At 34.5% G+C, this 24,835-nt stretch overlaps 6 protein-coding genes and 2 non-coding genes across 8 annotated transcripts; 5 read left to right on the top strand and 3 right to left on the bottom strand.

The window, feature by feature from the left end:
- Positions 1-37: 37 nt before the first annotated feature.
- TRNAD-GUC (transfer RNA aspartic acid (anticodon GUC)) lies at positions 38-109 on the bottom strand. The gene has a single exon. It is a non-coding gene; the product is annotated as a tRNA-Asp (tRNA).
- A 166-nt stretch (positions 110-275) lies between these two features.
- On the top strand, positions 276-3,927 carry LOC126656960 (MLO-like protein 9). The gene is made up of 15 exons (XM_050351590.2): positions 276-662; positions 979-1,036; positions 1,127-1,359; positions 1,455-1,571; positions 1,683-1,740; positions 1,848-1,936; positions 2,062-2,136; positions 2,221-2,309; positions 2,397-2,446; positions 2,544-2,584; positions 2,662-2,835; positions 2,920-2,955; positions 3,040-3,107; positions 3,215-3,275; positions 3,357-3,927. The coding sequence occupies exons 1-15, from the start codon at positions 537-539 to the stop codon at positions 3,690-3,692; spliced, it is 1,611 nt and encodes a 536-aa protein (XP_050207547.1). The 5' UTR covers positions 276-536; the 3' UTR covers positions 3,693-3,927.
- A 25-nt stretch (positions 3,928-3,952) lies between these two features.
- On the top strand, positions 3,953-5,546 carry LOC126656973 (peptidyl-prolyl cis-trans isomerase FKBP18, chloroplastic). The gene is made up of 6 exons (XM_050351600.2): positions 3,953-4,262; positions 4,351-4,421; positions 4,490-4,576; positions 4,797-4,946; positions 5,050-5,109; positions 5,201-5,546. Exons 1-6 carry the CDS (start codon positions 4,028-4,030, stop codon positions 5,261-5,263), a joined length of 666 nt encoding a protein of 221 aa, XP_050207557.1. The 5' UTR covers positions 3,953-4,027; the 3' UTR covers positions 5,264-5,546.
- Positions 5,466-8,773, bottom strand: LOC126656946 (dolichyl-diphosphooligosaccharide--protein glycosyltransferase subunit 1A). Its single transcript, XM_050351572.2, has 10 exons — positions 8,629-8,773; positions 8,375-8,419; positions 7,597-8,240; positions 7,367-7,514; positions 7,128-7,304; positions 6,964-7,032; positions 6,691-6,780; positions 6,408-6,566; positions 6,076-6,300; positions 5,466-5,945 (listed from the first exon to the last, which is right to left on the bottom strand). The coding sequence occupies exons 1-10, from the start codon at positions 8,728-8,730 to the stop codon at positions 5,754-5,756; spliced, it is 1,851 nt and encodes a 616-aa protein (XP_050207529.1). The 5' UTR covers positions 8,731-8,773; the 3' UTR covers positions 5,466-5,753.
- A 110-nt stretch (positions 8,774-8,883) lies between these two features.
- LOC126656979 (outer envelope pore protein 21B, chloroplastic-like) lies at positions 8,884-11,007 on the top strand. Its single transcript, XM_050351605.2, has 7 exons — positions 8,884-9,050; positions 9,136-9,210; positions 9,309-9,461; positions 9,715-9,813; positions 9,907-9,975; positions 10,058-10,163; positions 10,824-11,007. The coding sequence occupies exons 1-6, from the start codon at positions 8,958-8,960 to the stop codon at positions 10,139-10,141; spliced, it is 573 nt and encodes a 190-aa protein (XP_050207562.1). The 5' UTR covers positions 8,884-8,957; the 3' UTR covers positions 10,142-10,163; positions 10,824-11,007.
- An 8,599-nt stretch (positions 11,008-19,606) lies between these two features.
- On the top strand, positions 19,607-20,719 carry LOC126677674 (RING-H2 finger protein ATL80-like). The gene has a single exon (XM_050372425.2). It carries the CDS (start codon positions 19,698-19,700, stop codon positions 20,283-20,285), a length of 588 nt encoding a protein of 195 aa, XP_050228382.1. The 5' UTR covers positions 19,607-19,697; the 3' UTR covers positions 20,286-20,719.
- Positions 20,720-22,454: 1,735 nt separating this feature from the next.
- TRNAW-CCA (transfer RNA tryptophan (anticodon CCA)) lies at positions 22,455-22,526 on the bottom strand. Its single transcript has one exon. It is a non-coding gene; the product is annotated as a tRNA-Trp (tRNA).
- Positions 22,527-22,634: 108 nt separating this feature from the next.
- On the top strand, positions 22,635-24,770 carry LOC126676925 (protein MULTIPLE CHLOROPLAST DIVISION SITE 1). Its single transcript, XM_050371269.2, has 5 exons — positions 22,635-22,785; positions 22,860-23,096; positions 23,177-23,346; positions 23,442-23,829; positions 24,246-24,770. The coding sequence occupies exons 1-5, from the start codon at positions 22,765-22,767 to the stop codon at positions 24,444-24,446; spliced, it is 1,017 nt and encodes a 338-aa protein (XP_050227226.1). The 5' UTR covers positions 22,635-22,764; the 3' UTR covers positions 24,447-24,770.
- The last annotated feature ends 65 nt before the right edge of the window (positions 24,771-24,835 follow it).

Consider the following 24,835-nt stretch of genomic DNA (forward strand, 5'->3'; position numbering starts at 1 on the left):
TATAATGATTTAAAAAAAAAAAATTAAAAATGAAAAACGCCGTTGCCGGGGATCGAACCCGGGTCACCCGCGTGACAGGCGGGAATACTTACCACTATACTACAACGACTTTGCTGTTGGTTGCGTTTCTTAAAACAAAATAATTGAAGAGTTAGAGTATTTTTGTTGGATAATTCTGTTTGACAATAGGAATTTGATGATTTAATTTCTTTTCACAACAGCGATTGATAAAAATGTTTAAATGTTGGATTAAGGGTAATTTTTAAATAAAATAATAGCAAGAAAAAGAGTCCGTTGAAAAAGAAAAAGAAAATAAAAATAGGATGTGAGTCGCCAAAAAAATTGGCTAGCCTTAGATTAATTAATAACCGTCAGAGTTTTGGTTTTATTTGTGGTTCTTTACCGTTATAACACAAACGTAAATGCATAATTCCTGTGTTTTTTGTGCAATTTGATTTTCAAGATTGGTTTAATTTGCTCAACATAATGCTTCCCTTTCATTAGCTGAATTATTGTGGTTTGTCATCAAAAGAAACATGGCGGAAGGAGCCGCTGGTGCTCGAGAGCTTGACCAGACGCCCACATGGGCTGTCGCTGCTGTTTGTGCTATTATCGTTTTGCTCTCTATCATTTTGGAGAAGTTTCTTCATTGGACGGGAGAGGTTTGTCATTCACTTTTTCTATTTTGATCCAATTTCTTATGTTGGATTAGCATTTTCCATTTTCCATTTTTGTTTTTGTTTTTGTTTTTGTCGTTTAGTCTTTTTTATACATGTTTTTGTCGTTTAGCCATTATACATGTTTGCATTGCACCCTTCCATGCAAACCTATATAAGCAATTGGATTCTGGTGGATGGGCCACCCGACTCATATACCAACAATATTTGTTTTTATTGTTGGATCATGGAAATGAGATTTTGTAGAACATGATACATTCTTCCTTTTCTCAAATTAATGATTCTGCTGCTTTGATCTCAGTGGTTTCAAAGTAGACACAAGAAAGCTCTGTATGAGGCTCTTGAGAAAGTTAAAGCAGGTTCTGTTTTCCTCCTACCGAATTGATTTATTTGATTTCCAATTCCAATTTAATACTAATCTTTATATTTATGACTTTATGTTGTTGCAGAGCTTATGGTTTTAGGCTTCATATCTCTACTCCTGACATTCAGCCAAAACTTCATTTCTGAAATCTGCATTCGTGAAAAATTTGCCAATACAATGTTGCCATGCCCGAAAAAGGGCGACTCTCATGAAGGTGATTCTTCTAAACCTTTCAAAGAGGAGGATCATAACCGCAGGCTTCTATTCTATGACCGCAGATTTTTAGCAGCTGGCTCCCCAGCTGCAGGATGCAAACCGGTAACTCTTTGCTTTATTTTGTGAATTGGAAAGTCTCAATAACAGACTCATTTATCATTTCCGTCATTGCTTAAAACGTATGGCTGTTTCTTTAGGGGCACGTGCCACTGATATCTCTGAATGGACTGCATCAATTGCACATCTTCATTTTCTTCTTAGCAGTTTTCCATGTGTTCTACGGTGCAATAACAATGACACTTGGAAGATTAAAGGTGGAGTGCACATTTTGGATTTCGTTTAAAATGCTTCCTGCAGTTAGACACATTCGAGCCTTTCTTTTATCAGGGCATAGCCTTAACCTTCAAGCCTTCTTTTTTGTGCAGATTCGTGGTTGGAAAGAGTGGGAACGTGAGAGTTCCCAGGATCATGATACTAAGAACGGTATTTCATATTAACTCTTCTGTGCTCCCCACTGAGACTTGCAATGTTTTTCCATTATTTAGTATGGTAAATTTTATTCATATGTCTGGTGCTAAATTGCTGTACAGATCCAACAAGATTCAGGCTCACCCATGAGACATCATTTGTCAGAGACCACACAAGTTTCTGGACAAGAACGCCATTCCTCCATTACATTGTAAGGATGCTATCATTAACATTTTCTATTTAATTAGCTGAATATGAAAGAAATCCTAAGTGCAATTTTGTGATTCGATACATTAAGTTCGAAATGATTAGTAATTGGATATTTTAACCTTGCAGGTATGCTTCTATAGACAATTCTTCAGATCCGTCACAAAAGCTGACTACTTGACAATGCGGCATGGATTCATTTCTGTGAGTTACAGTTAGTTTATTTATTTCAATACCATCATGTATTGAACTGTTTTGATTCATAAATTAACAGAATTATTCTTATAGGTTCATTTAGCACCTGGAAGCAAGTTTGACTTTCAGAAATACATCAAACGGTCATTGGAAGATGATTTTAAGGTAGTCGTCGGTATCAGGTAAATGTTGGAAATCTCTGTTCTTTAGCGAGTATTAGACCAAACTCGAGCTGTAATAATTCTCTGTTTGTGTGCATTTCCTGGCAGTCCATTACTCTGGGCTTCTGTGGTGATTTTCCTGCTCTTTAATGTTCATGGTTCGTCTTTTTAAGTTTCTTTGAGAATTTCTGTTAGCCATTTCATGTTTAATTTCTGAATGTTAAGCAGAAGATGATGACATTTGTTTTCTTGCAGGATGGCTCATCATATACTGGGTTTCTATACTTCCTATATTTGTAAGGAACTTCCCTTAAAAAATTGATTGGATAATTGACAAGATGAAAGGTTAACATTTGATTCGGTTGAATTGAAGGTAATCTTAGCTGTTGGAACAAAACTACAAGCAATTATAACCCAAATGGCAGTTGAAATTCAAGAAAGACATGCTGTGGTACAAGGAATACCACTGGTTCAAGTGTCGGACAAACATTTTTGGTTTGGTTGGCCTCATCTGGTCCTTTTTCTCATCCACTTTGTCCTGTTTCAGGTTTGTTTTACACATGGTTAGACATTTGGCCAAATAGAGTTATTACATAATTATCATCGTATTCTGATAAGCTGTTTTGTACAGAACGCATTTGAGCTAACATATTTCTTCTGGATATGGGTAATGCTCAATCTTCACCTCTTTGAACTTATCTCCAAACTGACATTTAATGACTAATCATCATCATTCTTCCTTTTGCTGCAGTATGAATTTGGCTTGAATTCATGTTTTCACGAGCATATAAATCTTATATACCTAAGAGTTGCTCTAGGGTAAGTCCACCGCCATGGCGCTTAATCTGAACACATGCCTTGCTGCTGAAATCATTTCCATTTTAAAAGTGTTGGAAATGACATGATGAAAGTTGTGAATTTGACAGGATAGGAGCTCAAATTCTCTGCAGCTACATCACACTTCCACTCTATGCCCTTGTTACCCAGGTATGGTTATAGTCTTCACATTCCGGATATTATGTCAACCTTTAAGTAAGGTAAACATTGAAGCTTTGTCCTGGTATTCAGATGGGATCAACGATGAAGAGGTCGATTTTCGATGAACAAACTTCGAAGGCCTTAATGCAATGGCATAAAAATGCTGTAAAAAAGAAGCAGGAGGGGAAGTCTGATCACATCCCCACCAAGACACTAGGAGGGAGTCCTAGCCCCAACTCTCCGGCGCACTCGCCGATGAAAATGTCAGCTCAGCCAAGAAATATTGAATTGACTGATGTTGAAGCAGTTGGAGCAAACACTCACCAGACAGTAGATATTATGGCTACCATTGATCTTCATGATGATGATGATGATCAAAACAAAGGAACTCACCAATACAGCCAACAACGCGATTTACTGAGTTGATGCTGATGCTATTAGCTGTAGCAGTAGAATTCTTTTTTCTTTACTTGAAGTCATTTTAGTTGGTTCCAAATTAGTTTGATATTCAACACTTTATTTCTTTTCATCCCCTGGCCTGCAGCACACATACTGACTGACTATAAAAATATGATTATGTACTCTAATTGTTGTTAGGTACAATTGTAAATCTAATACAAACATTTTCATTACTTAAATAAAATATTAGTATTAGAGAAAATGCGAAAAAGCAGAATAGTAGGGACAAAATGGTAAAGTGGATGAATGGATAGGGTAGAGATAGAGATAACTGATAACAGGAATTTGATATTCCAACGGCCATGGCTTGTTGTACAAGGAGCTTAAACAGATGGGCAATCAATAATCTTCAGATTAATTCAAATAAAAAACATGAACGTGAACATGAACACGAACAGCCTTCGATTGTCTCAATACCCACTTCAAGAAGAAGCGCAATTTTGATATCTTCACTGTCGATTTCGTTCCCTCAATTATCAGAGGCTAGAGAGAGACGCAGCAAGAAGAAGATTCCTCTTGAAGACTATCTCACTTCCCGTTAGTTACACATTCTTCTCTAATCTTTCATTTTGTTGTATTCATAAGAATTGTACATAATTCGGATTTGTTTCTGTTGAAAACTCAGCTGATGGGTTGAAATATTATGATCTTATTGAGGGAAAGGGTCCCGTAGCTCAGAAAGGATCAACGGTTCAGGTTCATCCCAATTCAAACTTACTCTCACTTTAACCCTATTTTAGTTACATAACTTGCTTTATTTGCAGGTACATTTTGATTGTATATACAGGGGCATAACAGCGGTCTCAAGTCGAGAGTCCAAGCTATTGGCTGGAAATCGTGCCATCGCACAGGTTATTATGTCTATCATTTTCAGAAACTGGTGTTGTAGCTTCATTCTGAGAAATTCCTAGGTAGACCGATCGTAGATTGACGTCATTTGTAGATTGAAGCCAATCTACGAATAACGTGGTAGACTCGGTCTACCTAAGAATTTCTCGGTCCGTAATATACTCGGTCGACCTAAGAATTTCTCATAATGAAGCTTTAACTGCTTATTGATGATTTGATTAGGTATATGAGTTTAAAGTTGGAGCAGCTCCGGGCAAAGAACGAAAGAGAGACTTTGTGGACAACCCAAATGGCCTATTTTCAGCTCAGGCTGCCCCTAAACCACCTGCTGCTATGTACTCCATAACAGAGGGGATGAAATTAGGTGGAAAGGTGATGAAAAATTGTTCTATAATCTTTAATTTGTTTTTCCATTTAATTCTATAGCTCCTGTTTTTGTTTTAATCCTATTGTGTTGTCATTTTTTTCTTTGCAGAGGACTGTAATTGTTCCTCCTGAGTCCGGCTATGGCAAGAGGGGAATGAATGAAATCCCAGTAAAACTACTAATCCTGACTCTGATGTTTATAATGGTTAAAGTTAATCGGGTACATAACTGATTGAAGTTATTTCTTGCTCGCAATGCAGCCAGGGGAAACCTTCGTGCTGAATATTGAGCTCTTAAAAGTGACACCACCTGAAGAAAAATGAGCTCAATTTCAAATACAAGGAAAGTCTCATGCTGGATGAAAGTTTTGGCCAGAAGAAAGAAACGAAGCTTCACTTTCGTGTTAATTGTTCTTCAGTTCCACGCAAGTCGAAGAGACAAATTGGTATTTGATTCAGACTTTTTAAAACAAAATTGAATTGTACACAGAGATTAGGGGAATAATAGTCCATGATGACAACATGATGTTCAAATTCTTGCCATTTCAAATAGAGATGCTTGTCGCATTTATTTCAGATAAAATACTTAAGTACTAATTTAGCTTGATTATGGAATCTTCAATTACACTCAACTTGTTACTCAACTCAAGTCTACGACTACGTTTTACCAAGGCCAACTCCTCAATTCTCCATCTCCAAGTTAGATTTCCAAAATGTCAGTTTATCTTAACGAGGTACAAGCTTAATACAACCACTAGAAATATAACTTGCGTACAACCAAAACTTGATCCTAAAGCTCAGATGCTCTATCAATTCATATCTCATCAATGTAATCCAGAAGACCTTCAACCTCCTGCCTCAAGGCTACAACTTTTTGTTGGTGTGGAGCAGCTCTGTTCTCAATTTCACGGGCCCCGAGCTTCTTTTCGTAGCAATCTACTATTATTGCGTGTTTTACGATCAATCTTTCCTGCAATTCTCTCTCCTTGGCCACCAGCTCTTCAACCTGTAAAAATAATCATTAGAGCTCACTTTACAGGACAATAGTTGGTTATGCTACTTCAATCTAGCTATAACATTTCCAAAAAAATAAATAACAGAATGAGTTGCAAATGCATGCAAAATGACAAGAGAACCTTGGGCAATATATGAGTAGCTGTAGAAGAAGACTGTAAGAATGCTAGCAAGGGCTTCAACTCCTTCGCATGCTCTTTCAACAAAGCGTCAGCTGTCTTCCGTGCAGTTTTACAAGCTTGGATGTCGCCTACCCTTGAAAGATCACGTAGAGATGCTTCTAGTTTCTCATGTGTTGCTAAGCATTGGTTAATAATACTTTCAATCTGCTGAACTGTTGCTCGCACCTGAAATTACATTGATTTTATCATAAAATGGAATTTTTGTGACAATGAAGTTGTCAAATAGTTCAGAAATTTGAGCACATTTGATTATATAAAGAAATCCTACTTACCTCATCCCACTGCAGTTTTGCCAAATATGAAGCCGAAGACTTGGAGATTGACCAGTCAACATGCACACACACAATACCAGCAACAAAGAGGAAGAAAAATCCAGCAATCAACATAAATGGCTCCCTCAGCATTGAAAGTTTGTTGAACCTATAATACACCTGCAACATAATAGCAATAACATAAAAAAGGTCAGTTTCTTAATATTCATGAGCAACAGGCTTGAAATTAGCTTTTCCTTTAAAATCTGTTCAATAAACAATATCTCAGAGGCAAAAGAAATACTTGGAAATACTGATTATGCTCTGGTACAGCATTGGTCTTTTCCAGCACGACTACTGGCCTACCGGCAACATCCAAGTGAGAAATTTTTGTCTGCAATAATCAACAGCCACAATTAAGTAAAGAAGAACCTTACAGATTTACAAATTACAGAAATATGAATACATAAGATTGAAAGTATTTAGAACTTAAAGATAAATTACATAAGATTAAAAGATTATGCAGTAAGAAAATCCACTAAAAGGAAAGATGTGAAAATGCGTAGCCCTGCAATACCTCTTCTCTTTGATTTACAGGAAATGGGATAGAAGCAGATAAATCTCTGGATCCCTCTGGCAAAACAACCTGGAATCAGAATACCGAGTCAAGACTACTAGGAAAACAGATGCAAATAAACATATATGCATAATATAAAACAAGATTGTTGCTATGTTATGAACCTTCACAATGAGATTATCGATGACCAACTCATTCATAGGAGAAGCAAATGTTATGTTCAGGAAACGTTTCCCGTCTGACTCAAACAAAAAGTCTGGTAGGGGTAAACTGTAACCGATTGTAAAAGTTGTTCTCCAACCACCAAACATTGGATATCTAGGTTCAATTAATAACTTTGTCTGCAATAAAACATGTACTCAATCAGAATCAGTAATAAACATATATTAATCAAAAGATTTACCTTTCTAGAATCTGCCCATAGTTGAGAGGTTGATATATTTCCAATCTCATCCCTATAATAAATGGAGTGAGCTCTTGGTGGCAATTTTGCAATGAAATGTTTAATGGCTGATGCTCCTCGAATGTTGGGTCTGGCCTGGTAATCAAGCCTGCAGAATTTAAGAAACAAACATAAACAAACTCTCGATTTAACAAACACGGGAGAAACAAGTAAGGACCACAAGAACCTACCTAGAAAATTCACCCTTGCTTTTAGCACCGCCATGGACAATAATGTAATGTTCTGTAACTTGCACATTGCCCCAATGTGAAATTTCTATCTCTCGCACTAACTCCCGAGCAACAGCAAATGGTTGATTGGCTTCAAAATGTACAGCAATGGGTGAGTATGAGTAAGGAGGAAGGTTTTCATAAGGACCGTATTTGATCTCTGAGTCATGAAGATTTGTATTTTCAATTTTTGTATATGACTCCACTCTAGCATCTCTAGCATCGGGTAGTTTAACACTGAGGGACTGAGACTTTACAGCATAAGGAGAGAGATAGTGCGCACTGTCCTGTAATAATACCAACTGAATATCAGCCTGAGAAATCTTCTCAGGAAACGGTTGCAATGCATGGGTAAAGACCGCCAAGACATCCAAAGTCAAGGTCTGCCCTTCACTTAATGGCTTGGGTAGCGATACAGAATAAGAATTCAACGCCGGAGGCATTCCTTTTGGGTTGGCAACTTCAATAGGGAGAGAAGCACCATATTTTCTAGTTTTTCCTTTCCCTTCATAAGGAGTCGCCGACAAATAAGACAGCTTCTTTGCCTGAATCTCGGGAAAAATCAGCAGAAATTCTGAAACCGAAGCAGAACCAGCATTCTCCACCTAAAGAAAACATCAGAGTTATCACTCAAATGTGTTGAGAACAAAGGATCCAGATTCTTGCTTTACATTATTTAAAAAAAAAAACAAAGTAGTACAGGAACTTGAGGTTTTGAGAGAGGATGTGAATTAAGCACCTTTAAGGTTGAAGTAATGCGCACAATCTGTGAAGTCAAATCAATCTGCAGCAGCCAATTCAACAGACAAAGAATTTAAAATTATTATATCCACTACTTCACTTGACTTAAACTTGCACACAAACATACAAACTGCTGATTTCTCATTCCATTGGTTTCTCATTTGAATTAACTAGAACTTGAAGAGAAGGAGATCTCCTCAACCACGAAGCATTAAAGATCAAAGGAATAAAACAGAAGAGAGAAACACTTACACGTCGATCGACCCTGGATATGATCAGATCGGAAAGTACAGTCGTGGATAGTATCGCAATCGTTAATGCCACTAAACTAAACCTTAGTCCCCGAAACTCCATCTCTTTGGAGAGATCCGTCCCTCTCTGCCTATTTGCAGCTCGCTCTGTTCTGCCTTGGACATGCCAAATAGGCGCTAATCAGTTGGATTGGGCCGGCCCAGCCCACACATTTGCCAAAAAAATTCAATAACAATGAGACGTGGCTTTAGCGGATTTGTTGAGGTGACCCATTGGAAGAGATAACAGTGAGGTAGGGTTTTGGTGCAAATTCTGAAGCAAGACATTGTATGGAGACATCTTTGAGATATGGAGGAGATTCTACATCCCTCAAAATTCATGCCAAGGAAAAATTCCCTCTCGATTCTAAGACTCACCTTCAGGTCATTCAATTCTGTTATTCTTAATTTATGTTGAAATTGCTGTGAATTTACAATTTGCATTTTTGCTCGACTTCAATTTGGATAGGTTCATGGAGAACTAGATACAAGAACTGGTGCCCCTAGTCATGTTAGTGCAATGATCAGACGCTTCTATCCAGATGTATTTATTCACTTTCTCTGCATTATTTTTGGAAGCAAAGCTTAATTCCTTTTCTTTGAACAAAAATTTGAAATTGTATAGTTGTTAATTGGTTTCAGTTCTCGGCTAGCCTTGGAGTGGGAGTGCAGTATGATAAACGCGATAAGCTCAATTACAGAATTCGTGGGAAAAAGGCATTTCCTATCACTAGTAATGCTCTTTTAACCCTTAATCTTAAGGGATGGTGCAACATTGATAAAGACTTTAAAGAGGTTTGTTTGCCTCATCTTTGTATCTCCAACAGACTTCTTTGTTATGCGGTTGGTTTATCACTTAGCTCGTCTCCAACTTTAATCTGTTTTGGGGGCTAGATCAATTGAAAATGCTATTATTATATCTTCTTCATTGTTCTTATTTCCACCGGTCTTTAAATAACATTACGATAACAATTGAGAACGGAACTTGCGTAATCTTAGCCATTCAAATAGTTTCCTTCTGCAACTAATGCTTCTTGTATGTTGGCAGAGGAAGTCAACAGGCGCTGCAGAATTTTCTTGGAGCATATTCAATTTCCGGAAAGACCAGGATGTTAGGTTTAAAATTGGATATCAAGTGACTGAGAAGGTACAGTTTCTTCTTCATGACATGGCTTCTTTTAGTATATTTAGAATTTTTCATGGCCCTATAAGCTGTGTATTGGTTTGTGCCTGTTTCCAGGGAGAGATAGAGCAGCAGGTAAGAGGAAAAGGAAAACCACGAGGAGACAACATTCAAATGATTAATTCGGTTATTCCTCACCCTTGCTGTGTAGTTGCTTTCTTTTCTCTTCCCTTCCTATTATTTCGCTTATACATTTTTCCTCTTTTAGGTGCCATATATGCAAATTAGGGAAAATAACTGGACGCTAAATGCGGACTTGAAGGGTAGATGGAATGTAAGATTCGATTTGTGAGTAGAGTTGAGATCTTTTGGAGGTGAGTTGTGTAATTACATGATAAGATTTTAAAAACTTATAAGTGGAACAACTATAAGTAACTCTTTTAAGGACCTGTAATTTGTCTCTTAACTCTTGATGTACATGAATTCAAAAAAAAAAAAAAAAACTCTTGATGTATATCGTGTGATTCATAAAAGGGGCTAAAACTATTATTCCTTTGTTAAAGTTACATGTGAATGAATAATGCTTCTGACTCATGCCGATCATATTGGTCCGGTATAAATAACATAACAAACGTCTGCAGAGCTTACATGTATTATGAAAATCATTACTTAGGTTTATGTGCTTTTGGCTTAACTGTAGGAGCCCAAGTCTATTCAGTTTTCCTATTTCCCGAAAAATAAAAAGTTATCGTGCGAATGGCTCTATAAAGCTGTGGCTGCATTTTGACAGAGACTTACCTTCCAAGATCAAAAGAAGATGTTTATTTATGTGTTTGCTTTTAGATCTAGTCACTGGAGAATGTTATTGTTTTAATTTAAAAAAAAATAAAAATCTTTAACTTTAATGCTTCTATGCTCATTTTTTAGCTGCTTAAAATTGTAACTGACTCTTTACTATGCATTGGTGCATTTAGATTGATAAAATTTGATACTGTTTCAGTTCTTACTGACATCAATTTCATGCTGTATTGCAGGCATGATGTAGGAGATATGACATGAGCGAAGATATCAGTCTACCTGGTTGATTTTGCTAGAGAATATGCTCATGTTTGTATCACACAGGAATTATAATTTGCATATTAGTGTTATAAACCTTGTGATTCTTCCTCAAATAATGATACACATTTTAGAGAAGGGAGGAAATTGAGTATTTATTTATGATTTCTTGTTCATTGCCTAACCAAATGTCATTGCGCTCACAGTGGAGTTTGAGGCTCAGAGCTGAGTAAGGTAGATGATCTTACTTAGAAACTAGAACGAGCCAACACTCCCTCAACAAGGAGAAAGGGTAATCAAGGTTTGGACGCAGTTAAACTGATTTGATGGGCATAGCTTGTTTCACCCATTATTGTCTTAAGGTTTAACCCATTTTACGGGCCCTGCAGCATTAGTGTGCACTGTTCTGTATAACTGAATCAACTGACAGAACCACATGGTTTGTTTATGGTAAAAAAAATGGAAAATTTGGTTAATCGGTTTGGTTTGATTTAGTCAGAAAGTTTCAAGTTAACCAAACCAGCTGAATTATAGTATATACAATATTACTTTTGTAATTTTTTAAAAAAAAAATAAGACGTTTTTGTAATTTTTGACTGGACAACAAAATTATTTTTTTCTCCCAAATTTGTATGTAATGGAAAATTAAAATTAAAATTACTTTTTTATTAATAGTTTAATAATTAATGTTAATGAATTATGGTTATTTCGTTAACTGAAATAACCAATTGAATTAACCAATTGAATCAATAAATTATTTTTGTTTGATTATATGATAGATTCTTTAATAATTAATATACATGGATTATTAATTTATTGAATATAATATAAGAAAAGTTGGTTCCTTAAAATTTGCTCAGTTATTAAAATTATTAATTTATTAAATATTAATTATTAGAAATTCTAATGTACTAACTTGATTTGTATATATTTCGGTTACGGGTTGATTAAAAAAATAGTTTCGGTTGACTTAGCTTGGTGGGATAAGGGAACCCTAGGTGTGATGGGTAGTATTCCAGCTTTTAGGGATGCCGAAAGGCAAGATTGTAAAACTTAAGGAGCATAAGAGGGCAAAGGTTGGTGAAATAAAGTGAAAAAAGAAAGTAGAAGAAAGAAGTGGTATTTTGAGGAGACCAACCTAAGTTATTGAGATTCACATGGGCCATGCCGCATGTTAGTTGGGCCATGTCTGCCAAAGTCACAGCCACACACAAGTAGTATGTTCCCCCTACATAAAATACTCTTCTTCCTCAGGTCACCATTTTCACGCTTGAATGACATGTGTCGCTAAAATACTCCCATCAAAAGTTACACTCTCATTTCCTGCATGTGGGTGTACAGAGGTAATTACTAAACTTTCCTGTTTTTTCATATCAGTTATTAATTTTTTTTTTTCTTTTCGATCATTAAATTTTTATTTTTTTAAATCTTAATATTTCCGGCCAAAAATACTTAGGTAGCAGTTGAAATTGATATGTGGCAACCAGATTTTGATAGTTTTACTATAAAAATTTAGGGTTAATTCCTAAAAAAATCACGAACTTTACATGAAGTTTCATTTTAATCATGACTTTTCAAAGTTATCATTTAAAGGCACGAACTTTCATTTTATTTCAAATCTATCACCAAAGTAAAATTCGATGTATTTTATCTGACTAAAAATTCCTAATCCTAAATACTCTAATTGAAAGATAATAAAATTTGATGTTAATTAATAACTTGGGTCTTTTATTAATGGTTTAGTAAAGAATTTAATCAATAAAAATACACTGAAATGATGAGTTTGAAACAATATGAAAGTTCGTGTCTGTAAATGGCAACTTTTAAAGGTCATGATTAAAATGAAATTTCGTGTAAAGTTTGTGATTTTTTTAGGAATTAATTCTAAAATTTATCACATATACATAATTTCATTTTAAAAATGAGTATTTAGGTCAAATTATACATATATGGCAAGTTTTCAGGTAAGCAAAATTAATTTCGGCTGCCAGCTAAATATTTTTGGCCGGAAAATACCAAAATAAAAAAAATTGAAAGTTTAGTGATAAAAAAAATAGTTTAGTGACTGAAATAAAAAAACTCAAAAATTTCATGACCTTCAGGATCAATTACCCGGGTGTACAGTAATGTGATCAAAGTGTGAAACCCAGGCAAGGCTTAATAAGAAAAGGGTCAAGCCAGCTTTTAAATTTGTGACCCGCAGATGAAAAAGTCATTTAAATTTTAAAATTTATATCTTAAGATTAATAAATTAATTTTAAGTTTTCTTAGTCAATTAGATTATAAAATTTGTATTTCGAATCAAATAAGTCACGCGTTTAAAATTTATAATTAAAAATTAATTGACCTAAATTAAGAGAGTTTCCAATCTACTAATTAAAAAGTTAAAAAATGATTTATTTAACTTTCAAATAAATAAAAATTAGAATTTAATTGAAAAAAATTAAAAATAATTCATTTGACGACGAGACAAATCCAAAAATTGAATTAACCCTTCATGTAAGGCTTAATACTTAGATGTCAATCTTTTATGTTAGGATATGCGGTTTTTAAATAGAATTGTTCTATATTTGATTATTTTACAAGTTTGATTGTTCTATATCTCCTTTTCTGTCATGGAGATATAGCTTTTATAACCTTCCTTAATGACAAGGTCAGGTGTTTTAAAGATACTTCTGGTCTTAATATTAATGTCAATAAGAGTCAGTTATTTTGCTGCAATGTTGATAATGATATCAGAAATGATATACTGAGTATATTGGGGTTTAAAGAAGGTAAGCTTCCTATGAGGTACCTGGGTATCCCTTTAATATCCAAGAGATTATCTAAAGAAGAATGCAAAGGGATAGTAAACAAGATCACTGGGAGAATTCATAGCTTGACAAGTAAGTCTTTGTCCTATGCAGGAAGAATCCAGCTCATCAACTCTGTGCTCATGAGTATGCACATCTTCTGGGCTTGCATTCTACTCCTTTCTAAAAGTGTGTGTAAAGATATCCAGAGAATTTGTGCTAGATTTCTGTGGTCAGGCAGGGATGAAGGCAAGTATAATGCCATGGTTTCTTAGGAGGAAATATCCAAGCTGAAAGCTGAGGGAGGTCTGGGTGTAAAGAATATTCACATCTGGAATAAAGCTGCAGTCTCTAAACATATCTGGCAAATCTACAATTTTCCTGATTCTCTTTGGGTGAAGTGGATCAAGGCCAACAAAATTAATAACATAAGTTTTTGGAGTGTGAAGTGCAATGATAAAACTAGCTGGATTTGGAGAGTGATCCTGAAGACTAGAAGTGATGCTAAGAAAATGATGGATTACAAATTGGGGAATGGATCTAATACAGAGTTCTGGAATGACCCTTGGATTCATGGGTGTACTGTCATGGAAAAATTTCCCAGAGTCAAAATAAGAGATACTGACATCCAAAAGAAGACTAAAGTCTCTTCTCTTTGAAAAAATGACAGATGAGAGCTTCCTGATCCTACTGATGAAGGCACTGAGGAAGCTTGGGAGTTCATAAAGCTAAATTATAGTCTCAGATGTGATATTGAGGATAATATTGAGTGGAAGGTTAGTGTTCACAACAACTTTTCAATCAGTAAGACTTGGTATGAGTACAGGAATAAGTTTGAAAGTGTGCCTTGGTTACAATTGTTTGGGGTAAGAATTCTATCCCCAGACATAACTTCATCCTTTGGCTAGTTCTAAAAAACAGGCTCAAGACCAAAGATAAGCTTAAGTCTTGGGAGATAACTATGGATGATCAGTGTGAGTTATGTGGTATTGGGAGAGAAAACATTGATCACTGCTTGTTTAGCTGTACCTTTGCTACTGAAGTCTGGAGGAATTTAAAATCCATTTGTAAAATGAATCAGTACATTGGTTCATGGAGAAGACTTATCAGTTGGTTCATTAGGAAAGCTAGGGGTAAAAGCATCTTAGCTAATCTGAGGAGAGTTATCCTGGCTGCAGTGGTGTACACTATTTGGAACATCAGGAACAGAAAAACCTTCATGAATGAAAATTGTCTACCTGATATTGTTGTTAAAAGAATCAGGAATATTTTATTGGACAAGTTTAATGGGTATAGCACTAGTACCTCGCTCACTAGTAGTCTGATTGATATTCAACAACTTTAATGAGTTTGTCTTAGCTTAGTTTTCCCCTGAGGCTTTTGTAACAGGGGATTAGCTATGCTTCGAGTTTTTCAGGTAACGGGTTGGGTGAGGCTTTTGTAGCATCCTTTCTGTTCCTGTTTTCTTTGTTTAGTTAGTTGTTTTTGGCCGTGTGGTCTCTGCAGCCTGTTTTGTGTTTGGTTTTTGTTTGTCTGCTGCATTGTCCTGACGCTTATGTAGCAGGGTGTGCTCCAGGCGTTTGTTTTGTGGCTTCCCTAAGGCCTGTTTAGGGGGAGTCTTGTTGTATTCTCTTTGAGGTTCATCAATAGAGCTTTTTGGTTGTTTTCTACCCAAAAAAAATAATACTTATGCCATCTTATTTATTGTATATACTTAGAGATAATTGATTTAGAATCAAGTTTCTTATCAACATACTAAACTTAAAATTGAATCGTATATTGCATTAGGATGGGAACATTTTGTTTTGTCACAATGTTTGGAATGTTTGCCCCTTGTCTTTCTTTCAAAAACTTTTCCTCATACGCTTTTAGATCCCAATTGGGTGTTGAGAAGTCTATACAAAAATCTTGTTGATTTCTACAATTCCGGTCATCAAAATTCGCTGTCAGGTTCATTTAGCACCAATTATTTCATATAATTCTGCTAATCGATTTGATTGTTAGTACTTTGGAATCTCTTCTTTACATTTAATTATAAGAAATAAATGGAACACGTATGAGCATCTTGAGGTGGATGAAGGAGAAAAATGTTCCAAACATGAATGATTGGTTATTTGCTTTGTTGGCTATTCAATTGTACTCCTCCGCTAATGCATTCAACGGAATTTCAATCCACTGCTCTCTCATTTTCTGTTATTTGGTGATCAGTTGTTAGACTGCAAATACTTTTTAGATTATTTTCCTATTAAATTCTGTTTTTTTTACTTCTGCAGTAATTTAATCTCATTTTTTAAATTGTTGCATCGCACATCTAAACTTTTTACTCTTTTACATTATATAGCATACGGTTGTTCTTCACTCAAACTAAAACTATAAAATGTGTACAAAAACGGAATCACAAAACAAAGATGTGTTACATATTATTAAAAATTAAAAGGTTATGATGTGTGATGCAGTATTTTGAAAAATAGAATCAAATCACTAAAAAGTTAGAATATTGGACTTTAATATGCAATAATTCATATTTTATACTATATATTATTTATATTCATCAAAATCCATACAATAACTATTTTTTATTGGGTCCAAATTTTAAAAAAGAATTGGCGATGTTTGAATCAAGGTCTTAAAAATTGAATCGATAATTAATAGTTTACAATTCAGTCATTGGTTCAATTTCAACTATATAATTATAAAATGAATATATTTATATAATATATAATATACATATATATTTAAAATTTAATATACATAGTAAATGGATATAAACAAAAATCGGAAGGTTTTTATAATTTAATCTGTTTAATATTTTTTTTGGTAACTTGCTTGGTTCAAAGGTGTTCTTTAATTTTTAAAAGAAAATTAAATCGGATTGATTTTTGGTTTATAATCAAACCGGTCAAACTAGCTGGTTTATTTAGATTCTTAAACTTACTTTTTTTTGTCAAAAATAGCTCACGACTTTTACAGTTTTAATTTGTTAGTTGTTAATTACAAATACAGAATTTGAACTCATGATGTTTTAATGTACTTGGAGACGTTTTAACCGTATAGCCCACACTCGCATAAACTTACTTAAAACCCTTTGATTTAATTAACTCTCTTGAAGAATGAGAGCTGCATATCTCTATAAAAGAAACATATAAATAGATAACCGCAAATCCAAAAGATGAAAAGGGATTTACGTTTATACTGAGGCAATTAGTGATTGATAATTAATTGAAGAAACACGTTTAAGCTTTATCTATAACTTAAGTGTGTACAAAAGACATTACCAGATTAGCATCACACAAACTGTACTGTTGTTTATCCCATTCCCACGCCGCCCTTATCCGTTTCACAAATATTGAATGCTCAAGTGCTTCTCTTTCACCTAACAATATAACTACTGGATTGCTAAACACCGTCCCTTTTTACTTAGCACCGCACGGCACATTATATTTTTGCCCTTTTCACTTTTTGAATAGAAAATTAACTCATAAACAAAAAACATAAATCATCTCAACTCATTCAACTCTTTTCAAATTCATATTTTACGAAAATGTCGGATTCCGAACGAGATGAAAATCGCCATAATCTTCTAAATGAACCTGCAAAACATAAATACTTACGTTTAACAAATAGTAATAATATGTAATACAAAGTCGTAATAATATGCAATAAAAAATCACTGTAATTATTAAAAAAAATCATTTTAACGTTTTTTTTTTTAAAAAAAATTAATTTCCGGCCGCGACGTTTCGGTCGCGGCCGGAAAAGGGGGACGCCGGCGTCCTCTCCAGAAGAGTGGACGCCGGCGTTCGGCGTCCCCTCTAGAGGAGGGGATGCTGGTTTTCACGTCCTCTCCTCCGGAGAGGACGCCGAAGTCCGGCGTCCCCTCCTCTGGAGAGGACGTGAAACACAATCGTCCCCCTTCAAAAAATTTAAATAAAAATTTAAAAAAACTATTTTTTACCTCGGAAAAGCTGGAAAAACTTGTTTCCGAACGTCGATATTCGTTTTCCGACGAATTATACTCGTTATCCGTCATTTTACTCGAATTTTTACGTAGTTGTTCGAGTGTGTTCGAATGAGTTGAGAGAACTTTTTTTTTGAAATTTTGCTAGATGGGCAGAAATGTCTTTCGCCTGTGCGGTGATAAGTAAAAGCGGGCGGCGAATAGCAACACCCTATAACTACCTTTTTTTTTCTTTTCTTTTTATCACTTAATATCTAATTTTATTTTCCATGAGTATTACTTGCATCTTTTTTACCCCCTTTATTAGTTCCAAAATAACAATAAATTTATTTTAATTTTAGAAAAAAATAAAAAAATATTATTAATTGATCAATATTACTTCACGTGCAATCTATAATTTACTCATAGCCATTAAAGTTTGAACGAAAAAAATAAATGAACTATACAATGAAAGACAGAAACCAAAAATATTTTGAGAGAGACAAATATTTTACATTGGAAATAAAGAAGGACAATATAGTACTTATATAAACAAAAGAATTAGTATATATAAAAAATTTAATATCTTATAATAATAAAAGACGAATTAAAGAGGTCAAATAGAATAGCAATGGACACAAAATGTTTAGGTATAAGCACATTTATTTGTATGAGTTTCTCAATTTTTAACTAATATGATTATCTCTCATCCTTATTCTTATATGTAATTTAGATTATTTAAAATATTTATCATAACACCCTAAAGTAAAATAATTTTTTTCAATATCTTAATTGATTAAAAAAAATATTAATTTGTAAGTTATACATTAAAAATATTTTATATTTATGTCTTTTATCTTAATTATGAAAGTAGGTGTGATAGAAATAATTATTTTTTATTCTAAAATCAAAGTATTACTATGAATTCATTACAAAATCTTATGGCATAATTGTTGTACCTAGTTTGTCTATTTTTTAAGACGCATGTGATTTTTAAGACGTTTTTCTGATTTAAATGAAATTGTAATTTCAAACTGCACTTGTATATATAGACATTAAAACTTTAAACTTATATTTCACAAAAATGATTGGAGGATGTGTCCCGACACAAGTAATAATTGATGATATTTGTTTCCTGTGATTTTTAGTAAATGGTTAGTGGCTTTTGTGTGCGTGTGAGCGTGTTAAAGGTAATTTTTTAAAAGATCAACAAAATTAAAGGTTCTTAAACAAACTACGAAAAGCGCTTAAAATTGAAAGAGAACTTATTTAATTGAAAGTAAATAAATTTGACATTATAATTAAAATTATAGTTAAAACAGTGTTTGAACTAAAAAAACGTAAATGACAATATATAAGAATCCTACAAATTAAGAAGTTAGTATTGCTTTTCTCTTCGACAATTTATAAGTTTTTAGTTAATCTTGTTGGGATTGGTAATCGTAGTCACTTTTTTATTTTAAAGCGCTTCTTCAGAAAACTATCAGATGCTCATTTTTTTCCAATAGTCCACGTTCTCCAACTTTTTCTGTTCTCTATTACCGTCATTTTGATAAACTATTGTCAGCCCTAATAAAAATCCTATAAATCAAAAATCAATATTGCTTTTCTCTTTGAGAGTTTGTGATTTTTCAGTTAATATCGGTGGGACTGGCAATCGTGATCGCTTTTTTGTTTTATAGTGCTTCTTCAAAAAACGGTTAAATGCTCACTTTTTTCTAACAAATATTTTGTAATTTTTTATGTTCTTTATCCTCATAGACGCTCTCATTTTAATAAATCATTAGCACGTGCTAAAATTGGAGATACTTTTGTTTGGGCTTCGGCTTCTCCTTATTTTTTTTAGGCTCTTATGCTTTAGGCTATTTTAATTTTTGTATAAATAAAAATTATTACTACTTTTTTTAGATTAATAAAAAAGAATGATCGGAGGGAGAGGGGCATAGAGGAATAAAGTGGAAGGAAAGAAGGGTCAAATTAAGATAAAAAAAAATTATTATAATTAGAGAAGCGTACCGTATAGAGCATTATATAAAGCTCCCCAAATGATTCAAAACGTTACACACACTCTTGAGTCTTGACAAACAAACAACAAACTTCTCACGCTCTTCCTCTCTCTTCACATGACTCGTCTTTTCAGGTTCCTTGGCGCCGTAAACTCATCGGCGGTGACCACCACAAACACTACGCAACAGCAACAACAACCAGCTACTTTAGACTCAGACTTCGTGGTGATTCTGGCGGCCCTTCTCTGCGCTTTAATCTGTGTTTTAGGGCTAATTGCTGTAGCTCGCTGCGCGTGGCTTCGCCGTTTTTCTTCCACCGCCAACTCCCGCGGCGGAGCAGCTCCTGCACAACCTCCGGTTTCTTCAGCTGCAAACAAAGGCTTAAAGAAGAAGGTCCTCCGGTCACTTCCTAAACAGACTTTCTCCTCCGATTCAACACCTAAATTCTCCGATTGCGCCATTTGTCTTTCGGAATTCGCGGCGGGAGATGAAATCCGTGTGTTGCCTCAGTGCGGTCATGGATTCCACGTGACTTGTATAGACACGTGGCTTGGGTCTCACTCGTCGTGTCCTTCTTGCCGTCAGATATTAGTAGTAGCTAGGTGTCAAAAGTGTGGCGGTTTGCCGGCAAGTTCAAGCGGTGGAGCTGAAAGTGAAGCTGCAATGAAAGAGCGGGAAGACGATGTGAATAGGTTCTTGCCCTAGCTTATTAATCATGTATACTATTAATCAAATAAAAATTAATTAGGTTTTAATTACTAATTTGATGTTTGGTTAATCATGTGTATATAATTGAAGTAAAGACGAGTTGACTGTATTTCTGTGTGATTTGAATAGGTGGTGTGATTGAATTTTATTCTGTTAAATTTGCTTGCAGCATTGTATATGAAAGTAAGAGTTTGATTTAAAATGAGTGTGGGGCAAATAGAATTGAAATAGAAAAGGTGGGGACAGTGTTTGAAAATGTGAAGGGAGGAGAAGCTGCCAAGATATGAACCCACTTCACTTGTGTTCTTATTTCATTTCATTGTGCGTTGATTTACTACTCCACCACCGCCACCTTCTCCCCTTCTTAATCCATTTCATATTAATTATTTCCATGTGTCTCTATATTAATTATCTAATGTTTCTTTCGTCTCTTTACGAACCCACATCCTTAATTTACACAAAAATTCAAAACACACGCATAACTCATAAGTATCTTTTATTTACATTTTTCTCATTTTTATTACTAATAAAGAACAATGTAAAATGAAACAACATTATTATCATCTAAATCTATTCATAATATTATTTGTTGCTTCAAAATTGAGTTTAAGTTTTGCTCAACTAGTATGATTTCAATCTTTCATAAAGGAAAATCTTAAATCACTTTCTTTATGGAATAATAGACATTTATTTTCATGTTAGATTAAATTATATTTTAATATTTAATATTAGAAAAGCATTTAATATTTTATGGAGTTGTTAATATTGACCATTCTCTCTGATATACAGACAAAAATCCGATTCTTTGGCTGTCCACGTCGACAGCAGCTTGAATGAAAAAGCACAACTTTATCCCACTAATTCCATCAGAAAATTACAGCAGTGAAAAGATTATGCAAAAAGGTTGCACATTCAATATCAAAAAAAATTGACATTTAGGAGGAATTCAAATACTATTAAATTTACCATTTAAGCCGACAAACAAGTATGCTAAATTAATGGAAGACTAAAGATTGAAAGTGGCTACAGTGGGCGATGCCACTAGAACCGAACGCGGTGTAATTGACCGTGATGAACGGTCACACTTGCGGAGCCACTTATAAACAAGTTTATGGCTTTGAAAAAATATTTTATGAACTTGACATTTCGGCTTATTTTACTTCTTTATTTTTAAATACTTCTTTTATTTTTAAATTGTCTGATAAAATTTATACATCAACTTCAGTATGTATATAATACTACATCATTTATTTTCCGACAACTCATTTAAGGGTCCAAAATGGGATAAAATTCGAAGTTCAGGATATTTTTTAAAATTATCAATTTCATCTTAACGGATCTTTTATCTCAAATTTAGAGAACAAATTGGATCTCTATTGATATTTCCTGCTATACAAACAAGTAATACAAGTCTCTAATCCCACTAGGAAGATATGACTTAATTAATAACTAGAAAAAAAGGTGTATTTAATTGCAAAACGACTGCCGTCTTCTTTTTTGGATTGACCTAACAAATGATAGTGTGAAGTCCATCCATTTTTTTTATTCAGACATTATTCCGTTTTCTTTGGAACCGTTGAATAAAAAAGAAAGAAGAGCCACTAAAGCACCAGAATAAGGCCCAATATTAGAGTGTGCTACTATATCTTAATTAATTAATTAACACAACACTCCCTTGCAATTATAAAAGTATAGACAGCATTAAGGCACAAGGAATAACAACCCATTATATAGTTGCTAATTTCCTAATGCTATACCATATGAAATTGCTTGTCCATTTATAGTTTAACACGAATAAAGTATTGTTTTGTTTTCAAGTGAATATTAAATGAGGTGTCCACTTCATAATTTCCATTTCATATTTTGTTTGAGTCCGTTTAAAATGTAATGTAGCTGCATCGAATCAACTCACAATCTATTTAAAATTGATAAATACTTAAAATTAGATATAAATTCAATTGCATTCGAATTCGAACTACTCAGATTGGCGGAGTTGAATTTAAGCAACTTGACAAATTTACAAATTTAATCGAACTTTAATTTAATTATTTTTATTAGTTATATTGTAATTTTATTTTATTGTTATATTAGTATATAATTTAAGCAACATGTTAAAGCACTATTATCAAAGTAAAGGAAAAAGGAAAGAAGTTGTAAGAAAAAGATTGAACCTGACGTGAATCGAACACGCAACCTTCTGATCTGGAGTCAGACGCGCTACCATTGCGCCACAGATCCTATTGTCTATATATTTTCTAAAATAAGATTAAGAACAAACATAAACAAAAATGCTCCAGCGAACCACAGAGGAAGAGAGAAAACAGAATGGTGATGAGGAGTGAAAATTGAAGCATTCTCTTTCGTAACTTTTTTATTTTTTCTGCGAAGAAGAAACACAGCGGTATTCTGCTTGAAACCCTATGTATGTGTATATATCTTATCTGGTTTGATTATAAAGAATTTGTATTCCCACAAAATGGCATCAATTTGGACTCAGGTAATCTCAATTTAATCCATTTCTTCTCACTTTTCTGTATTTAATGTAATTTGTATTTTATCTTTTGGTTGTAGCCATTCATGGGGACTTCAAAACCCCGTCTTTCTTCTAATTTCATGCAAATTAGCGTGTTATCTCATACCCAATTGAAGTTTAATCCATCGCTAATCAATCCCTTGAGAGCCATTGCTGATTCTGATTCACTCAATTCCTCTGAACACCACCAAGTTCCGCTCAGCCTCCACCACACAGATTCGCCCTTCAATAAACTGCAATCGGCTATTTCCACTCTTCCTCCCGTCGTATTTTTGGTAATTCTTTTATTAATTTTCAAGGTTAGCGTATTGTTTTAGGTTCATTTAAATCACAGTGTTGAATGCTTTTGTATCAGACAAGAAGACAAGCTGGAAGTAATATTGTAATCTGGCTATGCATTGCTGCTGCTTTTTTGGTTATTTCTCTGAGAGTTTTTGTTGCCAGAAATTCCCGCCATAGCCGTCCTCCTGGCTCGGTAGCTGATCTTGTTAGGCGCGGCCAACTAAGATCTGATAGAAGAGGCATGTACGATTCTCATTCCACCAACTATCATCAGCATTTTATTGACAATTGATTTCCCAGTGGTTTACTTATAACTTTGTTTAACATGGTATTTACAGTTCGCGGCCTCTCAAGTACGACGATCCATTCAATAATCCGTTGGTTAAGATTAGTAAGAGCAATTCCACTGTTGAAATGTGCGGAAAGGTTTATCGATTAGCCCCAGTTACGTTGACGAAAGAGGAACAAGCTATACATAAGAAAAGGAGGTCACGGGCTTACCAGTGGAAGAGACCTACTATATTCCTTAAAGAGGGAGATTCTATACCTCCTGATGTTGATCCCGAGACGGTCCGATGGATTCCCACAAACCATCCTTTTGCAACTACTGCTAGTGACATCGATGAAGACTTGGCACAGACTAATGTTTATCAGAAACATGGTGTTCCATTTCGTATTCGTGCTGAGCATGAGGCACTACAGAAAAAGCTAGAAGCACTACAGCAGGTAGGTCAAGATTTAACAAACACCTGAAAAATGCAACTGGAATAGAGAGTATCACCGTAGCTGTATAATATTGTTTTGCCCATAAGAGAGCAGCTCCTACGTGGTAAAGGCCACAATCTTGTTTGCAAGTAATATAAAGTAATACGAGGTCCTAGTAGTAGCAGTTAGGATTATTTTAAGTGAATCGACTGTTAATTTAATCGTGATATCTTGCACCTACTGCTGTTAATCATCATGTATTAATCGGCAACCAGATATTTGCATGTTTATCCACAGCTCTTTGCTGTGGTATATTTGGTTAAGATGCCTGGAAAACTACAGTGGAGATGGATTGTATTTGGTTATTAACGTAGTGGACTTTGCCTCTTTTATCAGCTTTATTCTTCTGTCTAAATTACTGTAATGTTTGTTTTCAGGATCAGAAACTGAATAAACTAGTCATCGATACTGGCAACGTTAAAGATTATGAAAGACCATTCAAGTCAAATTCAAAGTCCAATGAGATTCCAGAGCGCACCACCTTCAACAATCAGGCAGCGGAATCTAAACATTCAAACAAAGATTCGTCTCCAAATTCCTTAAACAGCAGTTCATCCCCAGAGGAAACGAAGAAATAGCAGACTAGTTTTTGTTTTCGTTTACAATATGCTAGCCCCTCTACGTGTCAATTTTGAACTGAACTCTCGATTTTGAGGATTATAATTCTTGAACTTTAGAACCAGTGGACATGCATGTCAATTTCTGCTCACTCCAGTTGTAGAAGTACGAGATTGAATGCCGGAAATGATGGCAGATTTCATGTTACTATGTGAATTAAAGGGTAATGTATGTGTTGTCAATTGTCATGAACTTTGTACTTCTGGTTCTGACAAACTATTGAAGTTGTAAATAATGTTTTGGTTAGTTTCTTAAAAAAATGTTAGTCATTGGGATGTTCATTATATATTTCTTCCCGTTTTCTGCTTTTCATACTTAACTATCTTCAAGTTCAACATTATGGTGCTAT

This window comes from Mercurialis annua, linkage group LG1-X (assembly GCF_937616625.2).
Source record: "Mercurialis annua linkage group LG1-X, ddMerAnnu1.2, whole genome shotgun sequence".
Taxonomy (NCBI): Eukaryota; Viridiplantae; Streptophyta; class Magnoliopsida; order Malpighiales; family Euphorbiaceae; genus Mercurialis; species Mercurialis annua.

Bases quoted from the DNA above. Each gene is read 5' to 3' on its own strand.
- LOC126677674 (XM_050372425.2), top strand. From the start codon at position 19,698: ATGACTCGTCTTTTCAGGTTCCTTGGCGCCGTAAACTCATCGGCGGTG.
- LOC126656973 (XM_050351600.2), top strand. From the start codon at position 4,028: ATGGCTTGTTGTACAAGGAGCTTAAACAGATGGGCAATCAATAATCTT. The intron at 4,263-4,350 runs GTTAGTTACACA...TTGAAAACTCAG, and splicing joins TGAAGACTATCTCACTTCCC to CTGATGGGTTGAAATATTAT. The intron at 4,947-5,049 runs GTGATGAAAAAT...TTTTCTTTGCAG, and splicing joins GGATGAAATTAGGTGGAAAG to AGGACTGTAATTGTTCCTCC.
- LOC126656960 (XM_050351590.2), top strand. From the start codon at position 537: ATGGCGGAAGGAGCCGCTGGTGCTCGAGAGCTTGACCAGACGCCCACA. The intron at 1,741-1,847 runs GTATTTCATATT...ATTGCTGTACAG, and splicing joins GGATCATGATACTAAGAACG to ATCCAACAAGATTCAGGCTC. The intron at 2,137-2,220 runs GTGAGTTACAGT...TTATTCTTATAG, and splicing joins TGCGGCATGGATTCATTTCT to GTTCATTTAGCACCTGGAAG.
- LOC126656946 (XM_050351572.2), bottom strand. From the start codon at position 8,730: ATGGAGTTTCGGGGACTAAGGTTTAGTTTAGTGGCATTAACGATTGCG. The intron at 7,515-7,596 runs GTAGGTTCTTGT...TAAATTCTGCAG, and splicing joins AGCAAGGGTGAATTTTCTAG to GCTTGATTACCAGGCCAGAC. The intron at 7,033-7,127 runs GTTCATAACATA...TTCTGATTCCAG, and splicing joins TCGATAATCTCATTGTGAAG to GTTGTTTTGCCAGAGGGATC.
- LOC126676925 (XM_050371269.2), top strand. From the start codon at position 22,765: ATGGCATCAATTTGGACTCAG. The intron at 23,097-23,176 runs GTAATTCTTTTA...CTTTTGTATCAG, and splicing joins TTCCTCCCGTCGTATTTTTG to ACAAGAAGACAAGCTGGAAG. The intron at 23,347-23,441 runs GTACGATTCTCA...TGGTATTTACAG, and splicing joins AGATCTGATAGAAGAGGCAT to TTCGCGGCCTCTCAAGTACG.
- LOC126656979 (XM_050351605.2), top strand. From the start codon at position 8,958: ATGGAGACATCTTTGAGATATGGAGGAGATTCTACATCCCTCAAAATT. The intron at 9,051-9,135 runs GTCATTCAATTC...CAATTTGGATAG, and splicing joins ATTCTAAGACTCACCTTCAG to GTTCATGGAGAACTAGATAC. The intron at 9,211-9,308 runs GTATTTATTCAC...AATTGGTTTCAG, and splicing joins TCAGACGCTTCTATCCAGAT to TTCTCGGCTAGCCTTGGAGT.